This window comes from Lotus japonicus, chromosome 4, assembly GCF_012489685.1.
Source record: "Lotus japonicus ecotype B-129 chromosome 4, LjGifu_v1.2".
In the NCBI taxonomy this organism is placed as follows: domain Eukaryota; kingdom Viridiplantae; phylum Streptophyta; class Magnoliopsida; order Fabales; family Fabaceae; genus Lotus; species Lotus japonicus.
Genome location: NC_080044.1, coordinates 46664865 through 46689020, shown reverse-complemented (window position 1 = coordinate 46689020; position 24156 = coordinate 46664865). Strand labels below are relative to the sequence as shown.

The 24156-nt window shown below is 35.3% G+C and overlaps 3 protein-coding genes across 6 annotated transcripts; all 3 read right to left on the bottom strand.

The window, feature by feature from the left end:
* Positions 1 to 1266: 1266 nt before the first annotated feature.
* On the bottom strand, positions 1267 to 9183 carry LOC130710238 (E3 ubiquitin ligase PQT3-like). 4 transcript variants are annotated; one of them, XM_057559437.1, is made up of 15 exons: positions 8240 to 9183; positions 7754 to 7850; positions 7461 to 7542; positions 7200 to 7369; positions 6626 to 6699; positions 6464 to 6520; positions 6205 to 6361; positions 5979 to 6127; positions 5642 to 5806; positions 5229 to 5537; positions 5012 to 5053; positions 4641 to 4890; positions 4295 to 4420; positions 3811 to 3886; positions 1267 to 2086 (listed from the first exon to the last, which is right to left on the bottom strand). In XM_057559437.1, the coding sequence occupies exons 1-15, from the start codon at positions 8403 to 8405 to the stop codon at positions 1490 to 1492; spliced, it is 2517 nt and encodes an 838-aa protein (XP_057415420.1). In that variant the 5' UTR covers positions 8406 to 9183; the 3' UTR covers positions 1267 to 1489. The 4 variants fall into 4 exon arrangements, with proteins under 4 accessions (XP_057415420.1, XP_057415422.1, XP_057415423.1 ...); XM_057559439.1 differs by having other exon boundaries at positions 1267 to 2083; XM_057559440.1 differs by having other exon boundaries at positions 5238 to 5537.
* A 3172-nt stretch (positions 9184 to 12355) lies between these two features.
* Positions 12356 to 13060, bottom strand: LOC130712830 (uncharacterized). The gene has a single exon (XM_057562649.1). The coding sequence runs from the start codon at positions 13058 to 13060 to the stop codon at positions 12356 to 12358; it is 705 nt and encodes a 234-aa protein (XP_057418632.1).
* Positions 13061 to 15612: 2552 nt separating this feature from the next.
* LOC130715343 (uncharacterized) lies at positions 15613 to 21634 on the bottom strand. Its single transcript, XM_057565429.1, has 11 exons — positions 21486 to 21634; positions 20302 to 20394; positions 19610 to 19669; positions 19463 to 19502; positions 18504 to 18682; positions 18316 to 18354; positions 18097 to 18183; positions 17452 to 17512; positions 17137 to 17261; positions 16296 to 16387; positions 15613 to 15942 (listed from the first exon to the last, which is right to left on the bottom strand). Exons 1-11 carry the CDS (start codon positions 21537 to 21539, stop codon positions 15828 to 15830), a joined length of 945 nt encoding a protein of 314 aa, XP_057421412.1. The 5' UTR covers positions 21540 to 21634; the 3' UTR covers positions 15613 to 15827.
* Between the last annotated feature and the right edge of the window lie 2522 nt (positions 21635 to 24156).

The window sequence follows — 24156 nt, the reverse complement described above, 5'->3', positions numbered from 1 at the left end:
TAACTTAATTAAAATGCCTAAAATCTCGATGATAAAAGAGGTAATCATTTCCTCCAAGAAGGAGTTGATGATTTAAATTTGAATTGTTATGAAGACGGGGTACAAGATCGAATGCTTCACACATGGAGGCAAGAATATCATGTCATAAGACGTGTGAAGACCATAGAAAACATTGAAAGTGTGCCAAAGACCGTAGTATTGCACTACATTAGTTAGCTGTCGTAAGGCCGTTAAGATACTTAGCCTATAATTCTAGACTTGTCTATACATAGAACGATTTCACAATATTTGCTCGAAAAAATTCTAAAAAGCTTAGACATCCACTCCACTGAAGCGACAAACAACACCTAGGAGCATTTTAGTAGAGAACAATTATATCTTACAAACATATCATGAACAAACGCAAAGACTACGTGGCAAATATGTTTTTGCGCTTTGACAGAGAAATTAGAGTTAAATGGTTTAATCGACAAATTGTGTTTCATTTTCTTTTAGCTAGTATCATTTTCTATTTGAGTATGATCATTGTTAAACTCATTCATATTACCATGTAAGTTATAATTTGTCAGCAATTTCTTTCAAAATTTACCTTTTAAGGGACATTGTTCATCATAAAATTGAATTTGACACTCAGATATTTTCAATAAAAAGAATCTAAAAGGATTTGAATCCAATCCCTAAATTGTTGATGGATTCCTTTTTGTTTAGGAAAAATAAGACTAAACAGTAGCCCTTTCTTATTAAACTTTTCCATTAGTTAACAGTGATTAAGTTGATTGAAACACATGGTCAAGGTAAGAGGTGAAATACAACATGACTTTTTATTCCCCTAAAGATTAAGGAAGGAATCATAAAAATAAAATGTAGCCAAGAAGCAAGGATTTGATTAATGTCATACTATTACTTAGGCCCCGTTTGGAAAAACAGCTTAATTAAGCGCTTATGGGATCATAAGCGCTTATGACATAAGCGCTTATCCATAAGCTATTTTTAAAAATTTATTGAAATAAATTAAAAATAAGCTGTATATAAGCATAAGCTGTTTTTCATAAGCTATCCTGAGTAGCTTATGAAAATAAGCTGAAAATAGCTTATGGCAGGGCCATAAGCTGTTTGCATAAGCCCTCCCAAACACTGGCATAAGAGCTTATGCTGTCAGATAAGCTTAAATAAGCTCTTCCAAACTGGGCCTTAATCAACAAACCAATACTATAGTTGAAACAAGAGCCAAGAAAATTGGATAATTCGAAAATTGCAACGAGTAAATTCGAAGCAAAACATAAACAGATTCATTGGATCTGAATAAAAAGAGTCATAATTTTACAAGTGCGAAAATTATTGAAAAATCAATCAGAACAAGTTACACTGAAAAATTCTTCCAAAGATTATTTCAATTTCCAAGCATTGTAGCAGAGTTGAGTTGACTCAACCATTGTCGGTGATGATCACACAGAGCAATCCAATCACCTTTGATCTCAGCACAGCACGATTATCTATGCTTGCGTTCCCTCGATCCTCTCGAATGTCTTCCTCCTTCCTCCTCCCAATCGGCGGCCGGCGGCGGAGGAGACGGCTCGTACCTCGACGGCCGCCGTTTGAAATGCCGCTCATCGTCGCTAGATTCATAATCCGGAACCACCTTACTGCTCTTCCTCCCTTGATAATAACCGTTCGCCGATGCACTGGCAGCGGTGGAGCCAACAGCTGAAGATTCCGTTGGGGAAGGAGCGGTAACCTTTCTCTTCTTCGCGGCTTCTTCCTCAGCAGGGAAGCTTATGCGGGAGAACACGCTAGCCTTGTGCTTCTGATCTGCGGCGGCCGCCGCTGCTGCCGCCGAGTTCGATGAGGATTTGGTCACTGGCTCGGATGACCTTCTGGATGAGGAGGACTCAGGTCGGGGATGGCGGTGGTGGTGCCGCTCATGGTCGCGATCCCGATCCTTGTCATCGCGTTGACGATCGGAGATGTGCTCAGATTTTCTTTTGGCTGGGCGTGGAGGTTCCACCTCGCGATCTGGCGACGGCCGTTCCGAACGGTGGCGGTGGTGGTGGTAATCGCTGCTTGGCGGCGGTGGAAATGGCTTCTGCTGCACCAAAATAGAAACGGTTAGGGCCACGGGTTAAATATATTTGACTCATTAAAATAAATAAATTTAAAATTTAAAACATTAAACAAAAGAAATAAAAAGAATACATCAAATCCAAAACACGTGGCAAATTTCTACATCTACATTAGGTACAGCTACTGTATCAGCTATCTATATCTATATTGTAAAGTGCAATCTAATCAATAAGGCTACTTTAAATTTACTAGAGGATTCGTAATGGTGAATGTTTTTTAACAAAATGCTAGTTCAAATGTATAAATTATTACAAAAATAATAGTTGATAGTAGTACTAACGTTTTTCTTTGTTACAAATCAGTTTGTTTCTTAACATTTTTTCAGGTTTTTTCCTTTTTAGGTTCCAAAAGATCGAGTAATTCACTACAAAATATTTAAAATAACTTGACAAAAATCATAGACGCAACCAAACAAAATACTAAAGATTAGATTTGATTTGCCTTGTGAGTTAGATTGCTGAGTATTTGTAATTCCTTTTTTTTTTGTCTTTAAAATATTTTTTATTCAAAAAATTTAACTAGTACTCGTTTGGACTTTTTTGGGCGAACAGCCCAAAGCCCAAGACCACGGGCAGCCAGCCTATAGTCAAATTTGTCAAGCTGAAGAATCAAACAGTTCTTGACAAAAAAAAAAGTTTTCAGAATATTATAGCTAAGATTTTTTACTTAATAGTTTATTTTTTCTTCAAAAAGGCAACATTCTACCATATAATAGTGGATAACAATCTTCACCCATCAAAAGGTGAATTCATAATATGTAACAAGAATGACGCACATTTCTACACACTAAAAAAAATAAAAATTGGAGGGACTAGCAGAGTCCAAGCCAAGGGCAATAAGGTACCCTGCACTAGCTGCTATTACAGAGAGAAGTTGCCAGAATATAAAGATGGCACAAGATCCTTTTAGCTGCCCTTTGAATATGAAAAGATTTTGGAGACCCACATTCCAGATATAGTTATTAGTAGTATACCCACATACTAGATAACTTCTAAATTCAAAATCAAAACGTCCAAAATTTAGGAATCTTAAACTTGATGCCCCAATACATCCCACCCTCATCAGTGCATCAATTACCAACAGGAAAGCTAGATATGCAGAAAACCTACCATGATAATGGATATCAATATGAACTTGAAAGTTCACTCAATTAAAGTACAAATCCAAAACACTTCAAATAAGCTAAGGTGAATATATGATTTGAATCTGTTTTATGATTCAAACCATGTCCAAAACCAGTCGGAATAGTTGATCACGAGGGAGGCTGTGAAACCGGGAGCATGAAAATTCAATAACAGCACTGCACCATAATCATGTCCAGCACTATTTCGCTATCATTTTATTTTCACCCACATTAAACAAAATTTGATACTCTTGACCACAAAATGATGGTAAGACAAGTGGGCATTGCTCCCTATAGACCACTTCATGATCAACCAGAGTATCACTCGATAAACAATTGTTTTTATTAATAAACAAAGCCAAAAAAATTAAATGCCGAAGCCTACTATAATTAAAGAAACAAAAATAATAAGTGGGTTTATCTAGTGCAATCAGTGTTCTCTGGCAAGCTTGAGCTTGAGGTTTCTGGTAAAACTTCTGGTAGAAAAACCCAAAAAAGTAGATGATGGCACATAAATGTCCACTTATAGAGGGAGGAAAATGAAGACAATAATAAAAAGCACATACAGTTTTTGGTTTCATCGAAGAAACATCCCCAACACTGCTTGCTTCCCGACCAAATTCACGTTCTTTGGAGAAATCCCTGTAACATGAAAGAAGTGAACTAATTAACAACTATGAAGAGTAAAACACAGATAAGTCCATAAAACTACATATAATTACACTCAACAAGAACCAAGATAACATTGATTGGTCATCCATTCACATTTCACAACATGATAACTCTGACAATTAAAAACATGGCAACTAAATTCACCAGGCAAGGAAGGGTAAATGCTACATGAGCAGTGTTCTGCAAAGATATCCTAAAACATTTATATAGCACCCAAAAGATACTCAACATAAACAAGAGGTTGAATCTTCATACAAAAAGTATCATGCATATGAAAGCAAGATAAAATATTGTTACTTCACAGTGGTATAAAAACTGCCTATCAAACACAAGTCAAACTTTAATGTGATAGCCATCCAATAGACATTCCAACTGTACCTTTCACCCCGTCTCTCATTTTCACGCTTCCTCCTCAGATCAGCTTTTCTAGCTTCAAACTCCTCTCTACTCATAACTGGGGGTGGGGGTGGAACATTCATCCCCATGCTGAAGTCAGCAAGATCCCTGAACACAATCATAATTATTATATTACAATTTAGCATTAAAAAGAACAATGTACTATCAAACTAGACAAACATGCAACACTAGTGTTCACTCTGCAAACCTAAAAATCTGTCCCTCAGCACCGACAAGACATACGCGCGTGTGAGAGAGAGATACAGAAACAGAGAGAAGGTTTAAGGAGAAGTGCTGAAGTTTGATTGAGAATCATACTATAACATACCTATGAGGTGGAAAACCAGGCATCATGTAACCTTGCATGCCAAATGGGTCTTGAGGGAAACCATTTGCAAATGGCATGCCAAATGGGTCTTGACCGTAACCCAACATTTGCATTGGACCAGCATACGGTGCCATAAATCCATCCATACAAGGTTGCATGCCATTCCAGTACGGATTATAGCCAGGGGGTGGACCCATTTGCATCATATAGTTCTCCGCTCCAAGCTCATGTGGGTTTTTCCACTGCAAATCTGCAAAACAAATAAAAATTAATTGAAACTATAACAGGCAAAACATTTTTGTTGCCCTTGTCCACTAAATGTTCCAGCAGAGGACAACACAAACCAGAACAAAAGAAACAGATATATTTACCATTTGTAGGCATACGGACTTTCTTCTTTTTCTTTTTCTTCCCTGCAAAATTAAATTCCAATGAGATTGTCCTCGACAGAAAACAAACAAACAATAAATTTTTACTGGTTCAAGCAATGGTGCCGTGCAATCTTCCAGATTCACCAAATCACATTCAAGAAGCACACATGTAATCACAACCACCCCACAAAAAAGAGTAGAATTACATGGCACCAACCTACATTACCTGCCTCAGTAGGAACCAACTTTTGCTGCACTTCTTCCTCAACTTGCTGAGCACTCCCTTGTGAGGCTGGTTCCTTCACACTTATTGACTCATGAGTAGCTTCAGATACATCAGCAACTCTGGGGATCCTTACTTGCTCGGATGTCTGCTGTGGAGCAGAAACAGCCTTTGTCTCATCTGCAATATCCTGTATATTTGACGTTTCTTCATTAACAGGTGTAATCTTTAGTTCTCCCTTAGACGCAGCTGATGAGGTTGGAGATGGAAGCCTAGGCTGTGGACAGCGAGCAGACTCCATATCTGAAAAATCAAACTAAGGAATTAAAAATGTTCTTAACTATATATACTGACAATTTGATAACAATAACAGTCCAGGTAAGACACATCATAATAATTTCAATAACCTTGAGCTTGAAACGTGCTACCAGCATTCTCAGTACTGCTATTGCCTGACTCCAATATGCGATTGATGGCATCTCTTAGCGTCTTATTAGGTAAAAGATCATCTGCAAGAACATTTGTCGCGCCACATACGCACACAGATTTGGAGATAATATAGTCCCTAATACCTGAAAAGAATTTCAACAATGATATTACATTAACTTCAATATAAGTCCTGTATACAATAGTTTAAGGACAAGATATAGTAGAGAAGACACTAAAACATCTAAAATGTTCTGAGCTTGCTTAACAAGGAAAATCAACAATAAACTAGCGAAGGTTTAGATAGATGAAATATACATTTGTCACAGAAGCTTTTAAAACAGCACTTGCTTGTCAGTACAGCATCTTTCATGACATTATTACACAAGGGGCAGTGGAGCTCAGGTGGTAGATCCCCAACCGAACGTGTTGATGGCATCCCTTCTATTTCTTTCTCAAAAGCAGCTCTGTTTGCAAGAAAAAAATGAAACTCAATTTCATGTCTACATGACAGAATGGACAAGCAGAACCAACATGTACTCACTCATTTGGGTTCAAGACAGCTGCTGAACCATTTGGTAAAACATAGGAGCCATGTGGATTTGCCATCAGCATCGACCTTGGAATACCAGTAGGTTGTTTGACTCGTTTGATGTCAAAATTTGGATCACCATTTGTAGGGCAGTGCTGAATAAAATGTCCTAAACAAAAATGAAAAGAAAAAAGTAAGGTAAGTAAAACTCAACGCTATCCAGAAAATTGCGAGCAGAGGGTAATTAAAACATTCAAAAGCATCAACGTACCAGCCACCTTGCATCTGTGACATATATAGCCTTGTGGAGGTGTTTTCCGCTCCAAGCCTGCCAGATCACAGCAAGTAAATATTCATTAATTCATCAACATATTAATATTTGCATCCAAAGAAGCAAATCGCTCAAATGAATAGATTAGACAAAGAGAATTACCAAAACCACGTCCACCCCCCATCCGTCCACCTCCCCTTCCAAAACCTCTACCAGAGCCAAAGTCAGAACCTTGACTGCATCCACAAAAGAAAAATTAACATAAAACATCAGAGAAACATAAAGGGAAGTGTTTTACACCAAAAGACAAGCACATTTGATTCCTTATGATGGAATGGAGGGAAACATAATGGAATGTCATTATCAGTCATCATTGTTTCTCAACAGTTCATTCACTCCATAAACAATAAAATGGACCCTTTCTCCAATCCCCTATAAAATATCCAAACAAAAATATGGCAACTTATTCCAATCCATCCAATCTCCCTCCTTTACATCCCCCATTAAAGATCCAAACTTAGCATTAGTTTGGTAGGAAAATGCATGTAACAACAATTCCAATACAAGTCTACCACAGATGAGGAATCCGCATTTCCTCAGAAGAGATGGTAATACACATTATTCTTGCAGGAGGGATATTCGCATTTGATCGGTTTTCTTCTCTACTAATTATTCTTATCATTCAGTTCTATGCTAATCCCTAAACCAAAAAATACAGGGAAGACATTCTACTCACCGTTGCCAATCCAACGCTGGAGTATCAATCAAGGCCTTAATCTTACTTTCTTCATCAGCTTGGTTAGTAGGAGGAGGAGCCTCTGGAGTTAAGTTGCTTGTTTGAACAGGCAGTTGATCAGGTATAGTATACAAATCATTGCCAAATTCATCCCATTCTGAATCTTCAGGCTGTCAAAGTGTGGTATAAAGTGGTCAATTTCAAGGGAATGCATCTGTATTGTTTATAAAAAAACAAAATGAAAAGAAAGAAGGGCCTTACATAATTCATCCCAGTTGGATTATAAGCTGGTAAGCTACTGTTTTCAGGTTCAGTTTCCACCACCATGTTTTCCACCTTTGGTCTGCAAAAAGCAAAATACAGTTGCCGCTCAGCCACTCAAGAACACAGAATCTATTCCACAAAATGAACAGTGTAGTTTCTCGCAGTACGTCTTATATAGACAAGAGAAATGACAAACCGATGACAGCCCATTTTAACAAACTAAAATACAATGCATGATCAATAGTGAAAAATCCAACAAGAGTAATGAGATTAAAGGTTGGAGATAGTACTCTTGCTCAGTAACAATCGGTAAACGTGGCCGTCCTGGAACTCGACGAATTAAGACTGAGGTATTTTTAGGAATCAACATTTCTTCATCAAGATACTCTGAAATTGCAAGAGACAAAGCAACTATAAAACTCTGTAACTATGCTATTCAGGAAGCCTAACATAAAAATTACCATACTACGAATTTCGCGCCTGCAATTCCCACAATTAGTCTGCAGCCCAACTACATGTATTACAATATTCTATTCCTTTTCATTTTTAAGTCTGATCCTTTTATTATATCTAGTGGCGGACAAACCTTCGAGTTAAACCTGTTATAATGCTCGATACGACTAGTAAAAGTTTGTACTTCGAGAAGAGGTACAAGACAAACACTGTAAGTTTTATCCAGGAAAACCCTCTCAAAGCTATTTTAAATTACTAATTAAGAACCAAACTAAAACTCTAAGACTTGAACAACAAGAGTTTAATCAAAAATCAGAACCAACCTTCATTGGTCTGGGCGTTGGTGACCACAAGGTCGAAATCAGTTCCTCTTCCTAAATGCTTGGATTCAAATATTTTTTCTTTCAAAGTACCAACAGAGATGAAAGGACCGTCCATGGGAATTGAATCATAATCTCTTGCACTCTTAAATTTATAATACACCGCCATGGTATATTTCTCTCTATGAAAAAAGATTAACACCAAAGCAGTAGTATAACACAAGAACAAGATGATAATAATCAAAATCAAAAAGGGCCTTTGAAATTCAAAACTAGGAACCAATCAAAAGGCCCTATATTGATTGAAAAACTCAAAAAACAAATCAAACAGTACAACAAATCCAAGATCTAATCTTTTTTCTTTTCTTCTTTTTTTCCCTCCACTTGCAGACAGATTACTAGGGTTTAGATCAAACAAATCGAACCACCACCACAGCAACGATGAGTAGATCACTTCTCGAATCCTTCTTCAACCGAATCTTCGTCTTCGAAGCAAAACCACAGCACGCACATGCACAGGACCCAGAGAATACAGATCACAAATCAGATTGAGTGGATCCTCAAATCAGACGAATCCCAATCCAGCGAAGCAAAGCCCTCTGAAATCAGCAACAGCAACAGTAAACGCAAATCGAACGGGGAACAAAGGGGTTTTGTTCCTTCAGCAATAAAACCCGATCCGAAGGTGACTGTGCATCCGGATCCGAAGCGATTTCTCTGATCGGCGGCGGCGGCGATGGAAGGATGGATCTTCTTCTTCTTCAACGGAGAATCGCGAACATCTCTTCCTCTTTCACGAAACAGAGCATTGGAGAACAGTGAAAATTGATAATCGAAGATCGGTGATTGATAATCGAAGAGATTGTAAGAGCGATTGGAATCGCGTTGAGAAAGAGGGAAATTAGGGTTAGGTTTGAGGATTGTGAAACAAATGATGAAGATGAGAGAACGCGTGGATTTTTATAACGGAAAAAAATCTTAATGGGCTTACTTGGCTTACACGAATGGACGTGATATCTACGCGCTTTTCTTTGCGCGTGAAAATATCTTTTCTGCAGTGAAAAACTTGCGCGGATTTTTTTTGTTTCGGATTTTTCAAGGGTTTTTACCGCCCTTTCTTTTCTGTCTCCCTCTAAATTGAATAATTCACTTTTTTTTTTACCGTTAACAAGATTGCCTTCGGATTTAGTAATTTTATAATTTTCACAACTTTTTTTCTTTATTTTTTATAAATGATTCTATCAGTCCATTATTGTGATGTGAGTTAAAAGTTAAAACACTTTCATAAATGTTTTTTTTAAGCACACTTTCATAAATGTTAAACTAAATTTAATTTTAGTTGAAACAAATTCACTAGCAAATATCATATTAAAATATGGAAAAATAATTAAAATAAGATAAAATCCTTAAACTAATTAATTAAGAAATTTGTCCGAAGATAAATTAGTATGTATCTGAAGATCTGAAGATATAAATATTTTCCTTGTAAACAAAAAGTAAATCTCAAGATATCAATGAATATATCTAAATCTATAAATAAATATCCTTAAATGGAACAATAATACTTTCCTAAAATACAAACATTTGAAAACAAAAACGAAATCCTAAAATACGTCAAAAAAACAAACAACGTAATTTGATTTCGAAAAAAAAAAAACAACGCAATTTTTAAGGACTGAGTTATGGACTGCGACTTGCTATTCGTTATGTGTGAGGTGCTCTTGCGTGAGCAAACTCCCCTCTAAAAATACATAATAAAGTCTAAAACCAAATTGCTTTTGTGCACCCTCAAATAAAAACCTTTTTTTTTGGTACACTCAAAAAAAAACTTTTAAAACAACACCTAATAAACACTTGCGCACAAATTGCAGGATAAACCCCAAGCAACATTATCAACCAGGATTCAACCTTGGATCAAGCACTAAACATACAAAACGAGAAAGGGCAAATGATGGGTACCGAGAAGCAGCGATAAGCCTTATAACCCAACATAAACAAAGCCCTCTCACCGTTAGAGGGGACTCAAATCAGGACGAGATACCGACCAGAAAGTGAAATCATAAAAACCTACCTAAGAGATCAGGCGCGTTGTTGACTCGGTCGGACGAGCATACCAGACAATGAAAACAAAGCAAAGTCACAACCTCGAAAAACTGACAACCCAGAACGACATCGCCGACCACAACACCACCGCTCCAGATTCGCCACCAAAGATCCATTAGCAAGAAAACTCCTTAATCAAAAACACGCTTGCAAACCCAAACGTAGCCAAAACTAGGTTCCAAGGACACCAACAACGAGGTGGCAAAACCATAAGGGGAAAACAAAGCGAGAAAGGAGAGAACGACCACGCTATATCGGATCTCCATCAACACCAACACCGCCAACAGACTCTGGTTCAGATCCGGACCCAAAACCCATGGCATGCACCAACCTCCATCTAAACATCATCGCACTCAAACGAGTCAGATCCGAGCTAGAGCCAACACTACCGACGACAAATAAGAAGTGGTGAGTGGAAGGGACGATCGGCGAGCATCGGAGGGGTGCAAACACAAGAAAATGACGTTGTCACTGCAACCCAAGGGAGAAACAGAAAAAGATGAGCCAAGCACAACCCATATCGGCCGATCTAGAGCTTTGTCGCTGTGGCGAGAAGGGGAGCAGCAAGGGCGACCGCTGCCACCGTATTGAAAGCAAGAGAACCACCCCAAGACGCCAAGCACCACGGACATGGTCACTGGAGATCTCAGACATGTGGAGAAGAAGAAGAGAAAAAGGACGAGGCAATGAGTAAAGGGGTTGCCACCGCGCACAGGGGCGGCGCGACGACCACCCAAGAGAACTAGGTCAGAAGTGAAACAAGAAAGGAGGTAAAGTGTTAGGTTTTATAGGGAGAGAAAAGGGCAAGCATTATTGGTGATGATTATATAAAAATCATTTTAATCTTGCATATGTATGTACAAAAACATAAAATACAATAACCATTGACTTTTATTAATTATTCTAATGTCATTAAAAACTATTAAATGTCATTAAAAAAGACTTTATCAGCATATATATCTTAATGGTAGAAAAATCACAATTGATTTTTATTAATTATTCTAATGTCATTAAAAATCATTAAATGTCAACAAAAATCAATACAGTATATATTTTTAAAAAAATCACAATTGACTTTTGTTAATTATTCTAATGTTATTAATAACCATTAAATGAAATATTAATAAATTGATTATTTTTGAAAATATGGAATTATTATTTAATTTTCTAAAAAATCAGAAAATATAAATATGACATCATCTATCTACTAATTATAGTATGAGAGAGAAAACTTATGAAAAAATGCATAAAGTGAGGGGGTGACACTTGTCGGAGTTGCCACTTTTTGGTTTCAGAAATAATATAAAGTGTATGATATGATGATACCTCACCGCCACTAGAATGACAATAAAATGTCATAATAAATTAGAAAAAGCAATAGCATCATCTTAAGAAGTAGTAGAAACTAGAAAACATCATCTTTAAAAGTAGTAGAAAGGTAACACCATATAATAAAGAAAAAAGAAGAATGATAGCGATTTGTCTCTCCAAATAAAAATTAGCACTCTTAGTTATCAAAAGAATTGGTAAAGCACGACGTAAAAGCCAAAAGTGTGGGTTCAAATATGTTTCAAACATAAATGTGAAAGTGAAAGACTTTTCTCGTTAGTGGTCAAATTCGATCGACTACACAAATGATGTAGACATCTGAAACCAAACCACTGCTACAACGAAGGATGGCAATGATGATGGTGGAAGGGGTTAAGCGACAACGAAGGATGTCATGTAGTGGTGGCAGTAGTGAGTGGTGCTTGATAGTGGTTGGGGTACTCATTAATTTTCAAGGTTTACAATAACTTTTTTAAAAATCAACCCTGTTATATAAATAAATTAGAGACCTCATTCTGATTAGAGAGGAATTCTAGCTAAAAACTCACTCTCAGAATCAGTCACGTCATGACTTTTTAATTATATCAATTTTACAATTATATATTTCCGCATTCTCTCTCATCCCTTAAAGAAAAATGTTAAAGAAAATCTCTCAAATTTTTTTTTTTGATGGGAAATGTAACTTCATTAAATGATAACTGAAAATACATCTGCTAAAAGCGCAGCTTGAATTTGAGAAGGGAAATTATCCCACCAACAATGGCTAGGATACTCTGCCGCTATTGAAGCTAGGATATGAGCTACTTTATTGGCATCCCTTTTAACATGTTGAAGTCTAAAAACAGAAAACTGTGTTGCAAGCATCCGACAGTCTTGTAGAATTGGTTCCAGCTCTGCCCTTCCCCGGCCACTATTAAAGTTGTTAACCACCGTCAAAGCATCAGATTCAAAGATTATATTATCCAACTCCAAAGCCTGAGCACGATTAAGTGCCCACCTAAGAGCTGTTGCTTCCGCCATTGTCGGTTCTAATCGGTTCTCAAGAAAGGCTGTCTCAGCATACATACAAGTTCCCTCATGATCCCGTATCACCATTGCCATGCCCAACCCGTCGTTTCCTGTCCATCCAGCGTCAATATTGATCTTCATAGCACCAACAGGTGGCGTTTTCCATCCCACAATTGAAGCTGTTGAGTTATCATCCTGTGCATACCTTTGTTCTGACCCTTTGTGTCCCGCTTGTTGCCACTCACTCAAGAGCTCGACTGCCATTCTATGTGTGCCAAACAAGTCAGCTTCTGCGTTATTGAACATTACCTTGTTACGTTGCTTCCATATAGCCCAAAGCAACATGGCAAACGAGGCAGCGAGGGCATCATCATGCTGCAACATTAAATCTGCAAACCAACACCGTATGTCTGGTATCTCTGCTGATCTAAAACTCAAATGCGACGAAAACCAACACCTTTGAGTCCATTCACAGTGTAGGAGAACATGATCTATTGTTTCAGAGGGACTTGTATCACAAAGCACACAACAATCATGTAGTACCACCCCTCTCTTGACCAGATTTCTTATCTCTCAAATTTAAACAACCTGATATTTTTAAATTCAAGTTACCTTTATTTTCTCCATCATAAACTCAATTTTCATTTATATTTTTATAGCAATTTTGAATATTAGTCAATTGATATGAAATTAACCTGTTATATAATAAAGTAGATATACCTCATTCTGATTAGAGAAGAATTATAGCTAAAAACTCAGTCTCAAATTCAGGCACATCACCACTTTTTAATTATTTCAATTTTACAATTTTATATTTCTGCATCTCTTTCATTCCTTAAAGAAAAATGTTAAAGAAAATCTCTCAAATTAAAACAACCTGATATTTATATTTTTATAGCAATTTTTAATATAAGTAAGTTGATCTGAAATTACAAGTAGAACAATATTTTTACTTTAAAATACCTAAATATTAGTATATTGTATATAATGTATCCACAATTTGTTAAGTTCTTTACTATTGTTTTCAAAATAATTTTTAATATATGTAATGTTAAGAAATAATTTCATACTGTAAATATTTTTCAAGAAACCCGTGCATTGCACGTGCAACTTCCTAGTTACTTATTAAAATAAAATTTGAAAAGGTTCATTAGATAGTCTTTTACGATTATATAGACATACTAAGGTAGCGTTTGACCCAGCTTTTTTTGAGCTTAAAAGTTACTTTTAAGTTAAAGTTTAAAATAAGAGTTTTTAAAAAAAGATAGAAGTTGTTTGTCTGTTTTTATTTTTTTATAGTTTGAAAGTTACTTTTAAGTTAAAAGTTGTTTGGTAAATGATATTTTAAGCATTGATTTTATTTAAAAGTAGTTATTGAAAATTAATATGAAAATAATCTAATTGACTTAAGGGTTGTAAAAAAATTAAAAATTAAAAATTTGAATTTTTCAAAAATTATTTTTACCTTTCAACCTGTACAATGAGTTTTTTTTAGGTCAAAACCTGTACAAGCTATGAAATGAATGAAACTATGAAAGTATGAAACCTAGAGCACGATTATGACCAAATTCAAGATAGGAGAAATCAAGACTGAAGGTGCCGACACGCAAGTAAAGTAAGGAAGCTTGAATAAATAAATAAAATTAGGGAATTTTAGGTGAAAATTTCAACTCAGGTACCCTTTCAATTTAGGTGAAATTTTCCTTTTTTCCCCTTAAACATAACAGACGACCATGGTGAACGATGAAGCAATGATTTTATGAATCCGTTCTATACAATTTTGGTCATCGATTCAGTTCATTTGGTCTCTGCTTTCAACGTTTTGATGAAACTCATATAGTTCTCAAAAAAACTAACTTGAAGTCACAAAGAAATATAGATGGAGTAACATGGGGCATAGAAGCAGGAAGGAGAAGAAGAGGGTAAACTATCTTGGAAGCAGGAAGGAGGAGACAGAAAGAAAAAGAAAATTGGGAGAAGCAAGAATAAGGTCAATCTGTTTTCTATCATATCAGCATAGGGTCGAACGAGAGAACAATAAGCTGCGTCTTTTTCAAAAAAGCTCCCTTTTTTTTCTTTGACTTAAAAGCTCCTTTTCAATATTTTCTTTGTAAAAAAAATAAGTTACTTAAATTTTTAGAACTTATTGTAAAATCTGTTTGGCCCAACTTTTACTTAAAAGTAACTTATAAGTTAGAAATAAGCTGGGCCAAACACTACCTAAGGTTAAACCTCTATATAATTCACCTTTTTTCAGTCGATCTTAATCCTAATTATTCCTACCTCTCCACCTCCTTCCTCTTCAACATTTTATCCCCTTTTTCTTATCTTCACAAGTTTGTCCATACCTTCAAAAATGTCATGTGAAGCCTTAAAAAAGCCTTTCATAGATAATAAGTCAATTTTAAGCCTTAATTTTTTTTAATAAAACTCTATTTAAGTCATCTAAAAATATATATTTTATCAATTTAGCCCCTATAAAACAAGTTTTATCAATTAAATCCTTATAAATTTGATAAAGCCCTATTTTAGTCATCTAAAAATATACATTTTATCAATTTAGTCCCTAGAAAACAAGTTTTATCAATTAAAACCTTAAAAGAGAAAATTTCTATTTTTTTTTTGTCTCTATCTATTTATCATTGACGGTGTAATAGTATGAGTCATCTACATCATCACTTAACATTTTCTTAACTTGTAAAAACATTTTCTTAACTAAGCAATGGTTTCACTAATACTATTGAGTGATGTGACTCAACCTAAAGCATATAGAGCATGGCAAATTGCAAAGGACATCATGGAGGGCATAAAGCAATATGCACAATTATCGGATTACTGCAATAAGTTGCAAGGAAAAAATTAGATTGGTCTAGACAATTTATGAAGTTACTACGTTGTCAAACAAGGATATTATTGGCAAACATAAATGAGCACACTTGTAGTTGTAGAGTTCAGATATATTATATTTTGGTGATATATTAGACAATAATATAATCCGCATTTTTGTTCTAATTGGTAGAAAATCTGCCGAAAGAAATCTGTACTAGCCAACGAATCCAAGACACTAAAAAAAAATTCCCCTACCTCTCCCCTCTATAATGGTAAAACAGGAGAAAAGTAAAAAGTACAAAAAAAAAGATAAAGTGAATATTCATACATCTGTCAATAGTAATGAAGATACAATGACAACATACGCCAGAAAAAGGAAGACAGCAATCTGTATAAAAAACTTGGGATTTTCCCTCATGTTTGGAGATGTCACCGCCCTGAAAAAGCAGGAAAAATAATTATATTATAAAATCACTTGAAAATCCATAGGGAGAGAAACAGAAAAATGAACATGCAAGCAGAAGATGTAGCATGAAGAGTGTATCATTTATTCAACTGATAATGTAATTTCACTTTGTTACTGGATCACAGTGTTGGTGAAATAAATTGAAAGCTTAGCTATTTCATTGATCAGGTACGTATTTATATACATAATAACAAAACTACTAACTAAATAATAAACTCCACACAAACTAGTATAACTGAATCTAAAACTACCCAATTAACAGTTATAGACAGTAACTAACTAACTAACTAATTGATGTTTTTTCATGGTCTAAGACAGTGTTACCTAGCAATTCGCTGAGAGAGTCGCTGAAAAGGTAAGCTTTGTATGAACACCATGCCTGGTCCAGTTAGAAGAGCGGTCACCACATTGTCACCCTGCAATTTCAAGATCACGACCATATACACCACATTAAGACGCATGTTAAAGATATGGCATGAAAACTATTTAAATGATGTGTCATAATGTTCACAAATCATTTAATGTCAGACTATTTAAATCTAAATTATTCTTTTGATTAACAGTTTTCCTTAGTTTACCCTCATCATTGGAGCTTCTACAAGTCTTCACCAAACATGCCTGAATCACCTAAGTGAAGACCTTAACAAATTTTGTACTTTTTATTTTCTCATCAAGGCTACCACTTGCACAATTTTATGGTAGACAAGAGGGTTGAGATCCAAAAAGGAAAGAAAACTAACAAGCTGCACTAACAAGGCAGAGAAACCCCAGCAAAATCAGCATAATTCATAAACTAAAACTAAGTACATCCGCTAAGTAATGTAAACTCCCACCAACATATCTGCTAAAAAAATCAAGGTAACTATAGAAGTTCAGCTTTTAAATTCTTTAGCAATGAGCGTAAAGACTTGGAATCGAATCCTATCATTAAGGAATTACTTCCCTTGTGAGTAACCCACTCAATTTATAAAGTGCAAACTCCATTGGTCACAAGCCACAATGAGAACAAAAATTTAAAATATGAATTACTATCTTTTACCTAACAATTCATAGTTTCTACTACATTAAACATGCACCGTTCTTGAGCCCACATTAAAAGAGTACTTAATAATAACAGTGTTTACTAGGGAACTTAAACAGGAGTTCAGATATGCAAGCTACTTACTCCAAACATTGTCCTTCTTGCAGGGCCATTATATTTTATTTGGACATTGACTGTACTCGTAACAGCAACAATGCAAGAAACATCAACAGCTAGAACTTCACCAATCTCAAGATTTTTCTGTACAACTAACAACAAACAGAATCCAACAGAGCATTCCAATTAGAAATAATAAAGACTATAATGATAAAGAAAAACTAAAAATACTCCAAACATAGACCTAAATCAGAATAATATTTAAAAGTAGGAAGATGATTGAGATGGACAAAAGCGTTAAATGGGAAGCCTAAAAAAACACAAAGCAATTACAAAGTATACCAGATCCACCAGCTAGTATGAATGCAAGCCCTTGACCAGTTAGCTTCTGCCGCAAGAATCCCTAATAATATATACATGGTCTTAGACAAATGATATGGAGATATGCATGACAAAGAAACTTCAACTCATTCCCACATTTACTTACCAATAGAAAACCTCAATATTGAAAATGACAAAGAAACTTCAACTCATTCCCACATTTACTTACCAATAGAAAACCTCAATATTGAAAGGGAAGTGGTTATAACAAATTTTACAGTGATTTTGAGTAAACTCATAAAAAAAATTAGAAACACAGAAATCATGTGCTGTATATCGTGGTCCATTATATGGTCAAACCACACAATAACTAATGCAAAAAGTTAAAAATTTGTTTGATATATGAACAGGAAATTGTGCATCAGTCCCCAAAACATGGACAAGTAGGAACATAATGCCTTTTGGTATAAGCAACAATTCAATATAATCAGTGCAGCTTATGCAGTTTGCAACATCTTGGAGTGTAAGTACATTGTCCATTTGATCAAATTTATCAAAAGAAAAGAATATTATAAAAAGTTTAAGGTTTCTTACCATGCACGTGATACATACTTAGAAACAAAGACAAAAGAAAAGGAAACATCCCAAGTATCTAAAATATCTCACCTCAGCACCAACAACAACATTCCGCCCCCTCTGATCAACTGTGTTGCTGATATTCACATCACCGACAGAGCAAAGAAATGCATCTGGCTACAGAAAATTCAAAGCAAAGTTATATTTGTATTCTGGCTCTCAGATTAGAAAAGAAAACAGTAGCCCACAAAAATCAAATTTTAGTATCTAAAATAAACCAAACAACAGCTACAAACAAATTAATTATACCTGGCACAAAATCTCTCCATTAAACATTGCTAAATCAATCTGTATTTGATCAACACAGTCACATAAAAAGAAATTTAGTCAGATAGATATAACTATACATTTTAGAATTAAGATGATGAATTTCTCGATTTAAAAAAAAATGATAAGTAACAGCCCATCATTTAACTGATTTGGACAGAAGTACAAACCGGGAGGATTCGTGCAAAATAAGGTGCAGCAATTCCAACAAATCCATCACTTGGTCCGGAATTGCGAAGAAGGATGCTAGTTATAGATTTGCCAAATAACCACTGCCAAATGCCTACTTCATTCTGTGGAAGGTAGGCATTTACCATTTCAATGGATCCAGACATAAAGCACATTGAACCTACAGTTGCAATAGCATAGATATTCAATTAAAATATTAATAGGTGTTATCCGCAAATTCAAACTGTGAGTTATGTATGCATGTAGAAACAAATGTGTGTATTTTGTGGATGTATCTGCATGCATGCATAGATACATAGTGCATTCATGATTCATCAAAATTAGGGTTATAATTATTAAAACACCAAAAGAAATTATCAGCAAATATCGACACGCCATAAAAGTTACTTCAGATTCTGATTATCTCATACTTGATGACACTTCCCATTCAAGAATGAGGGAGGAAATAAAAGAATCACAAACGTGCTTACTGGCAAGCTTGTGAACCAAAAAGTCACAAGAGGAATTTAAAAACAAGAGGATTATTAGTATTTTTATAAGGGAATAAATTATTAGTGATTATTGTCCGTCAAGGAAATCATTTAAACTTAAGATTTTAAGCAAATTAGAACAATTTATTTATATCAAAAAAGACAATTAAACATAGGTATAGCAAACAGTTGATGCTCAAGTGTCATAACTATTCACAAGTATAGGCAATGTTAAATAGAAACATCAGGAAACATAATTGACCCAAGCCCTCCATTGCAAATTAATCATTACCTATGGAAAACATAAACATAAACATCATGAAACATGTTTACATCAACATCATATTCAAACATATGTTCTGTATTTACAGTTCAAAAGGACAGAGCACAAAACTTCATATGAAGTTTGACTAGAAATATCGTCAGTGAAAACTACAAAGACCCATGAATAAAAGTGCCCACCAACTTACCAGGCTTTGCGATGATTTTCTCTTCTGGCTTCAACATAATCTGTGTTGCAAGAACCAAATGAAGTATGATGTTACACAATTGTGGATAATATAAAATGAAAAGCAAAAATGAAGTTAACAGTTTAAATTAAGGATGGTCATATATACCTGAACGACCTGAGCTTCGCCCCCTAAAATCTGAAAAGCTATGATTGCATCTTGCGGGCTCTAAAACAGCATTACATGAAAAAAGAAATCATCATGAGATTATGAAGGATATTGAGATAATTATCAGGTATTTTGTTCTTGTTCTTTTTCTCTTTCAATGATGAATGCGATCTCATAAATAGTTGAGGGGCACTAAGACACACTTTACAAACAATGCTCAGAAACCGATAACATTTAGGGTATCACAATCGATATATGAATATGAGTAAAAGTAACAAGAAAAGCTCTCCTTTTTCTTAAATTTGTGTGTTACGATTACTACTCAGGATTACCCATTGTCATGCATCTAGTTTGCTGGTTATTTAAAAGGTTAGCTTCTCCTTACCTTCTTATCCTCCTCACACTAAGAAGGGCAGCTTTTTCCCTTAGAAAAGTATGCATGAAAATAAAACACACCCGTTTATCAATTTAAACATAGCTTAAGACTACACTAAACATCAAAGTCAATCTTCTGGGACACTTCAATTTTACAAAATAGTTCCTAGCTGATAAGTCATCAATGCGTCCAAATTTAGTATTCAAACTCACCCAAGCAGTTCCAGAATCTAGGTTAACAGAAAGCAAATGATTGAAGCCAATAAAAGTTTAAAATCATTTTTGTTACCCTCAAGGAAAATAATTGCAGCAAGTACCTGATAAACATAAGGCTGAAAAGGCGTCGAGAAAAACGGTGCAGCCATGGAACAACAGGGATTCTTTGAAGTTCCTGGAGATCTATTGTTTATCTGGAACAAAATCACCAACAATCAATTCAGCTTTTATTAAAGAATTTATATCAATTCCACTATGTAATCAATTCTCGTGTAATCAATTCAGCATTGGTTTGATCCCAATGCTAGCCATCATATCTTCTTTTAACAAACTTTTGAGCAATGAATTGCCAAGTTCAGGTTTCAGCATCAAACAGAAGTCAAAAGTTACAAAATAGTATTAGCTTCCATATCAAACTAACAGTGTTTTTGCTCTCATAATCTTTTGCCTATCAACTTATCCCTCTTATCACTCCCCAATCATCAGAAGCTACTGCCAATCAAACAAGCAACTTACAAAAAAAGTTCCAGACTAAATGAAACAAAAAATGCATTTTAGTTATTCAATCACGTCATAAGGTGAAATCTTCACAGGTTATATTTCAGCTATTGGCATTTTGACAGCAGATTAAGCTACCCAAGTAGAATGAGCAAAAATAAAATGTATATCATAATTTCAACTGATGAGTTGGGAAAAATGGAAGCAGAACCTAATAACCCTGAGAACAAAAAACCCCATGAAAACACATAACCAGCCTGCAAGTTTGAAACTTTATAACACAGCACAGCTCAGCAAACAGGTAAAACCCCTAAACCCCAAAACACTCTGCTAATGTAGATTTTGATCATGTGGTTTAGTCCACTAACCCAACTACCCATGTGTGCATTTTCATCTCATTTTCTTCTCTGATTACTCAAAAAAAAAAATCAAATGAAAACAAAAACATAACCAGCCTGCAAGTTTGGAACTTTATAACACAGTAAAGCTTGGCAAACAGGTAAAACTAAAACCCCTAAATCCCCAAAACACTTTGCTAATGTGAATTTTGATTATGTGGTTTAGTTCACTAACCCAACTACCCATGGGTGCATTTCTATCTCATTCTCTTCTCTGATTACTCATGTGCAGAACCAACTAGATTACAAACCCAGAAGTGGTTACCCATTAAGAAAATCAAAATCAAACCAATCAAAATGAAATGGTGAAAAAGTGAAAAATGCACCTGATGATTCAATTCAATTCAACTAACTAGCCCTGAGAAAGAGAGATGATGCATCATGCTTACCAGCTTACGGAACAATTTGGTAGCGAAATGAAAGCAGTCTCCGATCTGGGTCATCGAACGATTGCCATGAGCGATGATCAAGTCTGATTCAGAGTCATATGTATGTGTGTGTTTTTGTTTACCGCTTCGTATATGTGTGTGTTGTTGTTGCTATCGGTCGGGTGCACGTGTGTTCATGCTGATGTGGCTGTTTATGATTGGCTCTTGAGCCATTAGTCTTGACATGTCTTATTTCTATTGGCCAGTCAAAAAAATTTCCAAAAGGCGTAATTGTTTTCTTTTTGGAATTATCCAGAAGTGGTGCATTTTAAAAGAACAAAAAGAAAGAATATGTAAATCTTTTTGGAAAATTTTGCAGTGTTGCAGGAGTATATACGCATCTCAATCAAATCAAATATATACAATTAAACACATATTTATGTATGGTTATTATTTTATAATCTAACTTTTTTCTGAAAAAAATTAAATCAGTTTAAATAGACTGATTAGTTGTTTATCAGTCACACAAACGGATTTTTCAAAAAAAATTATCAACTTTTTGTAACTAACAAAATATGAAATTGGAAGTGGTTGTCTAAGACTCGTAAGTTATAAATAATCTCATTTTAGGTGATTCTCGCTTAGGGAAAATATTACATGTTTTTAAATTTTTTTATTTTAATGAGGTTTATATAATTACATAATTGATTGTGCCTAAATATGATTTGTTAGATTTGTGCCCACAGAAAAGTACTCATATAGAGAAGTAGTTTTTTTTTTCTGGAAAATTTGGGCTATCTCAAAATTTGGCTTAGCTTCTTCCCCTAGTGTACAGAGTAAATGGCTGGCTAATTTTTAAGGCTAAAATATTAATCTAGATTGATAGGATATAACTTATTTGTAGATTTTCATGTCTTCAAAATTATGGAACCAAATTAGGAAGCCCAGCCTTTCTAACCATGATGCAAAAGTAGCAATTTAACAATGGTGAATTCTGTGGTGCCGGTGGGAAAATGTGGGTGTGGTGCCTCCATGTGGTTTGTCAAATAGGAATGTGACATGTGGCAATTATTATACCAGATTTTTTATTTTCCATCAATTTCCGTTTTTTTCTATAAATTCGAAATAACTTGTGATATTAATTTTGATAAGGATTTTTTAGCAATTGTTAGAAAGTTGCCTATGGTTAATATGAGTTTTTACCTTGAGTGAGATTTAGTTTGAAGATTGAAACATACATTACTGGTTCATCTTCTGTTGTTCTTGGTTCATCTTCAACACATGAAACCCTAATCTCACACTGCTTCTGCCACGTGCTGCGACGCCTTCTCCTTCGCCATCGCCATCGCCGTGGACTCCCTCTGCTTCTGCCACCTTCTCTGCGACCCTGTCATCCTCGGTTTCCCTCTCAACACGACGAGGCTCCTCTCACTCTCTTCCGTTTGCCCCTCCACCGCTCCCAAATTTGTCTGCTCAGGTTCGATTCTCACTTGTCAGTTACGATCGATTCACTCAGTTACTCAATTTGTTACTTTGCTAACAGCATTTCATTCTTGTTTGTTTTCGTTCACTAAAGAATCCCTGGCTCTGCCTCCTCTCAACAGCGCACAAATTATAGGGATCCCTGCTTTCGGTGAGTAATTTTTCTCTTCTGTTGGGTAATTCATTGATTGAAATTCATGGGACACAAATCTATGTTTTGTGAATTTTTCTATTATTGATTCAAATTTCAAAATCTGCGTGTAAGATTTGATTTGATTTTGAGAAAATTGCCTTGGAAAGAGTTTTTAGGTAGCAATTTTCAATAAATTTTGCAGAGAATCACAATCACAAATGATGAATTTCACCATCAAGAAACACGACCTTTTGTGTGATGTTTGAAATTAATTAACATGCAGGTGGTGGATTTAATCTCAGTTTATCTTGTTTTCCTTTAATTTCTGCTCCTCCTTCTCTGTTAATTCACTCCATGTTTATGTGGGATGGTGTGGGTGCGAAGAGGAAAGGTTATGTCTTTCATTCTTTGATGACTCAATCTGTATTCTTTGCTTTATTTGATATCAGATCTTGTTTATTTGATTGAAGGCAGTATCATTGGTTTTGAATACATGAATTTGGTTATGGATGATGCTGAAGAAGTAAACGTCAAGAAAAATAGCAGAAAGACATTAGGGAGGATCCTTCTCAAAGGAGACAACATAACTTTGATGATGAACACGGGGAAGTGATGATAAACACAATTGGACAGTGGAAATATCCAACAAGAATGCAGATTTTTCTTCCCCTTTTCAGTTTAATCACTATTTCTGCTGTTAACATGTTGAACATGCTGTGGTAGAAATATTATCATGTATGAACAATGTGAAATTTTTATCCCATTAGATAAGCACTTAGTTGAGCTGCTCAAGATATTGGTTTGTTGATGCACTTGGCTAGATGCCTTCATTCTGCCTGTGTGAATATCATTGAAGGGTAACGCTTGATATTAAAAAAGTTAGCCACGAAGGATCGAACCAGGGACCCCTAAGACACATACATTTCTTACAACCACTAAGCTAGAAATAATTTTAATAATCAATTGTCAAAACATAATATTAATTGGGTTCATGACTAACTAGGAGTCATGTTGGGCCACCATTCTTCCTTATGAGGCCCAGTAAGGTCCAATAAGGTCTTTCTTCGACTTTCCCAT

Bases quoted from the DNA above. Each gene is read 5' to 3' on its own strand.
- LOC130712830 (XM_057562649.1), bottom strand. From the start codon at position 13,060: ATGTTGCAGCATGATGATGCCCTCGCTGCCTCGTTTGCCATGTTGCTT.
- LOC130710238 (XM_057559437.1), bottom strand. From the start codon at position 8,405: ATGGCGGTGTATTATAAATTTAAGAGTGCAAGAGATTATGATTCAATT. The intron at 7,370-7,460 runs GTAAGGCCCTTC...ACACTTTGACAG, and splicing joins ATCCAACTGGGATGAATTAT to CCTGAAGATTCAGAATGGGA. The intron at 5,538-5,641 runs GTTATTGAAATT...TTGATTTTTCAG, and splicing joins TAGCACGTTTCAAGCTCAAG to ATATGGAGTCTGCTCGCTGT.
- LOC130715343 (XM_057565429.1), bottom strand. From the start codon at position 21,539: ATGACCCAGATCGGAGACTGCTTTCATTTCGCTACCAAATTGTTCCGT. The intron at 20,395-21,485 runs GTAAGCATGATG...ATTTTGTTCCAG, and splicing joins CCAAATTGTTCCGTAAGCTG to ATAAACAATAGATCTCCAGG. The intron at 18,683-19,462 runs GTAAGTTGGTGG...TTGCAACTGTAG, and splicing joins GAAAATCATCGCAAAGCCTG to GTTCAATGTGCTTTATGTCT.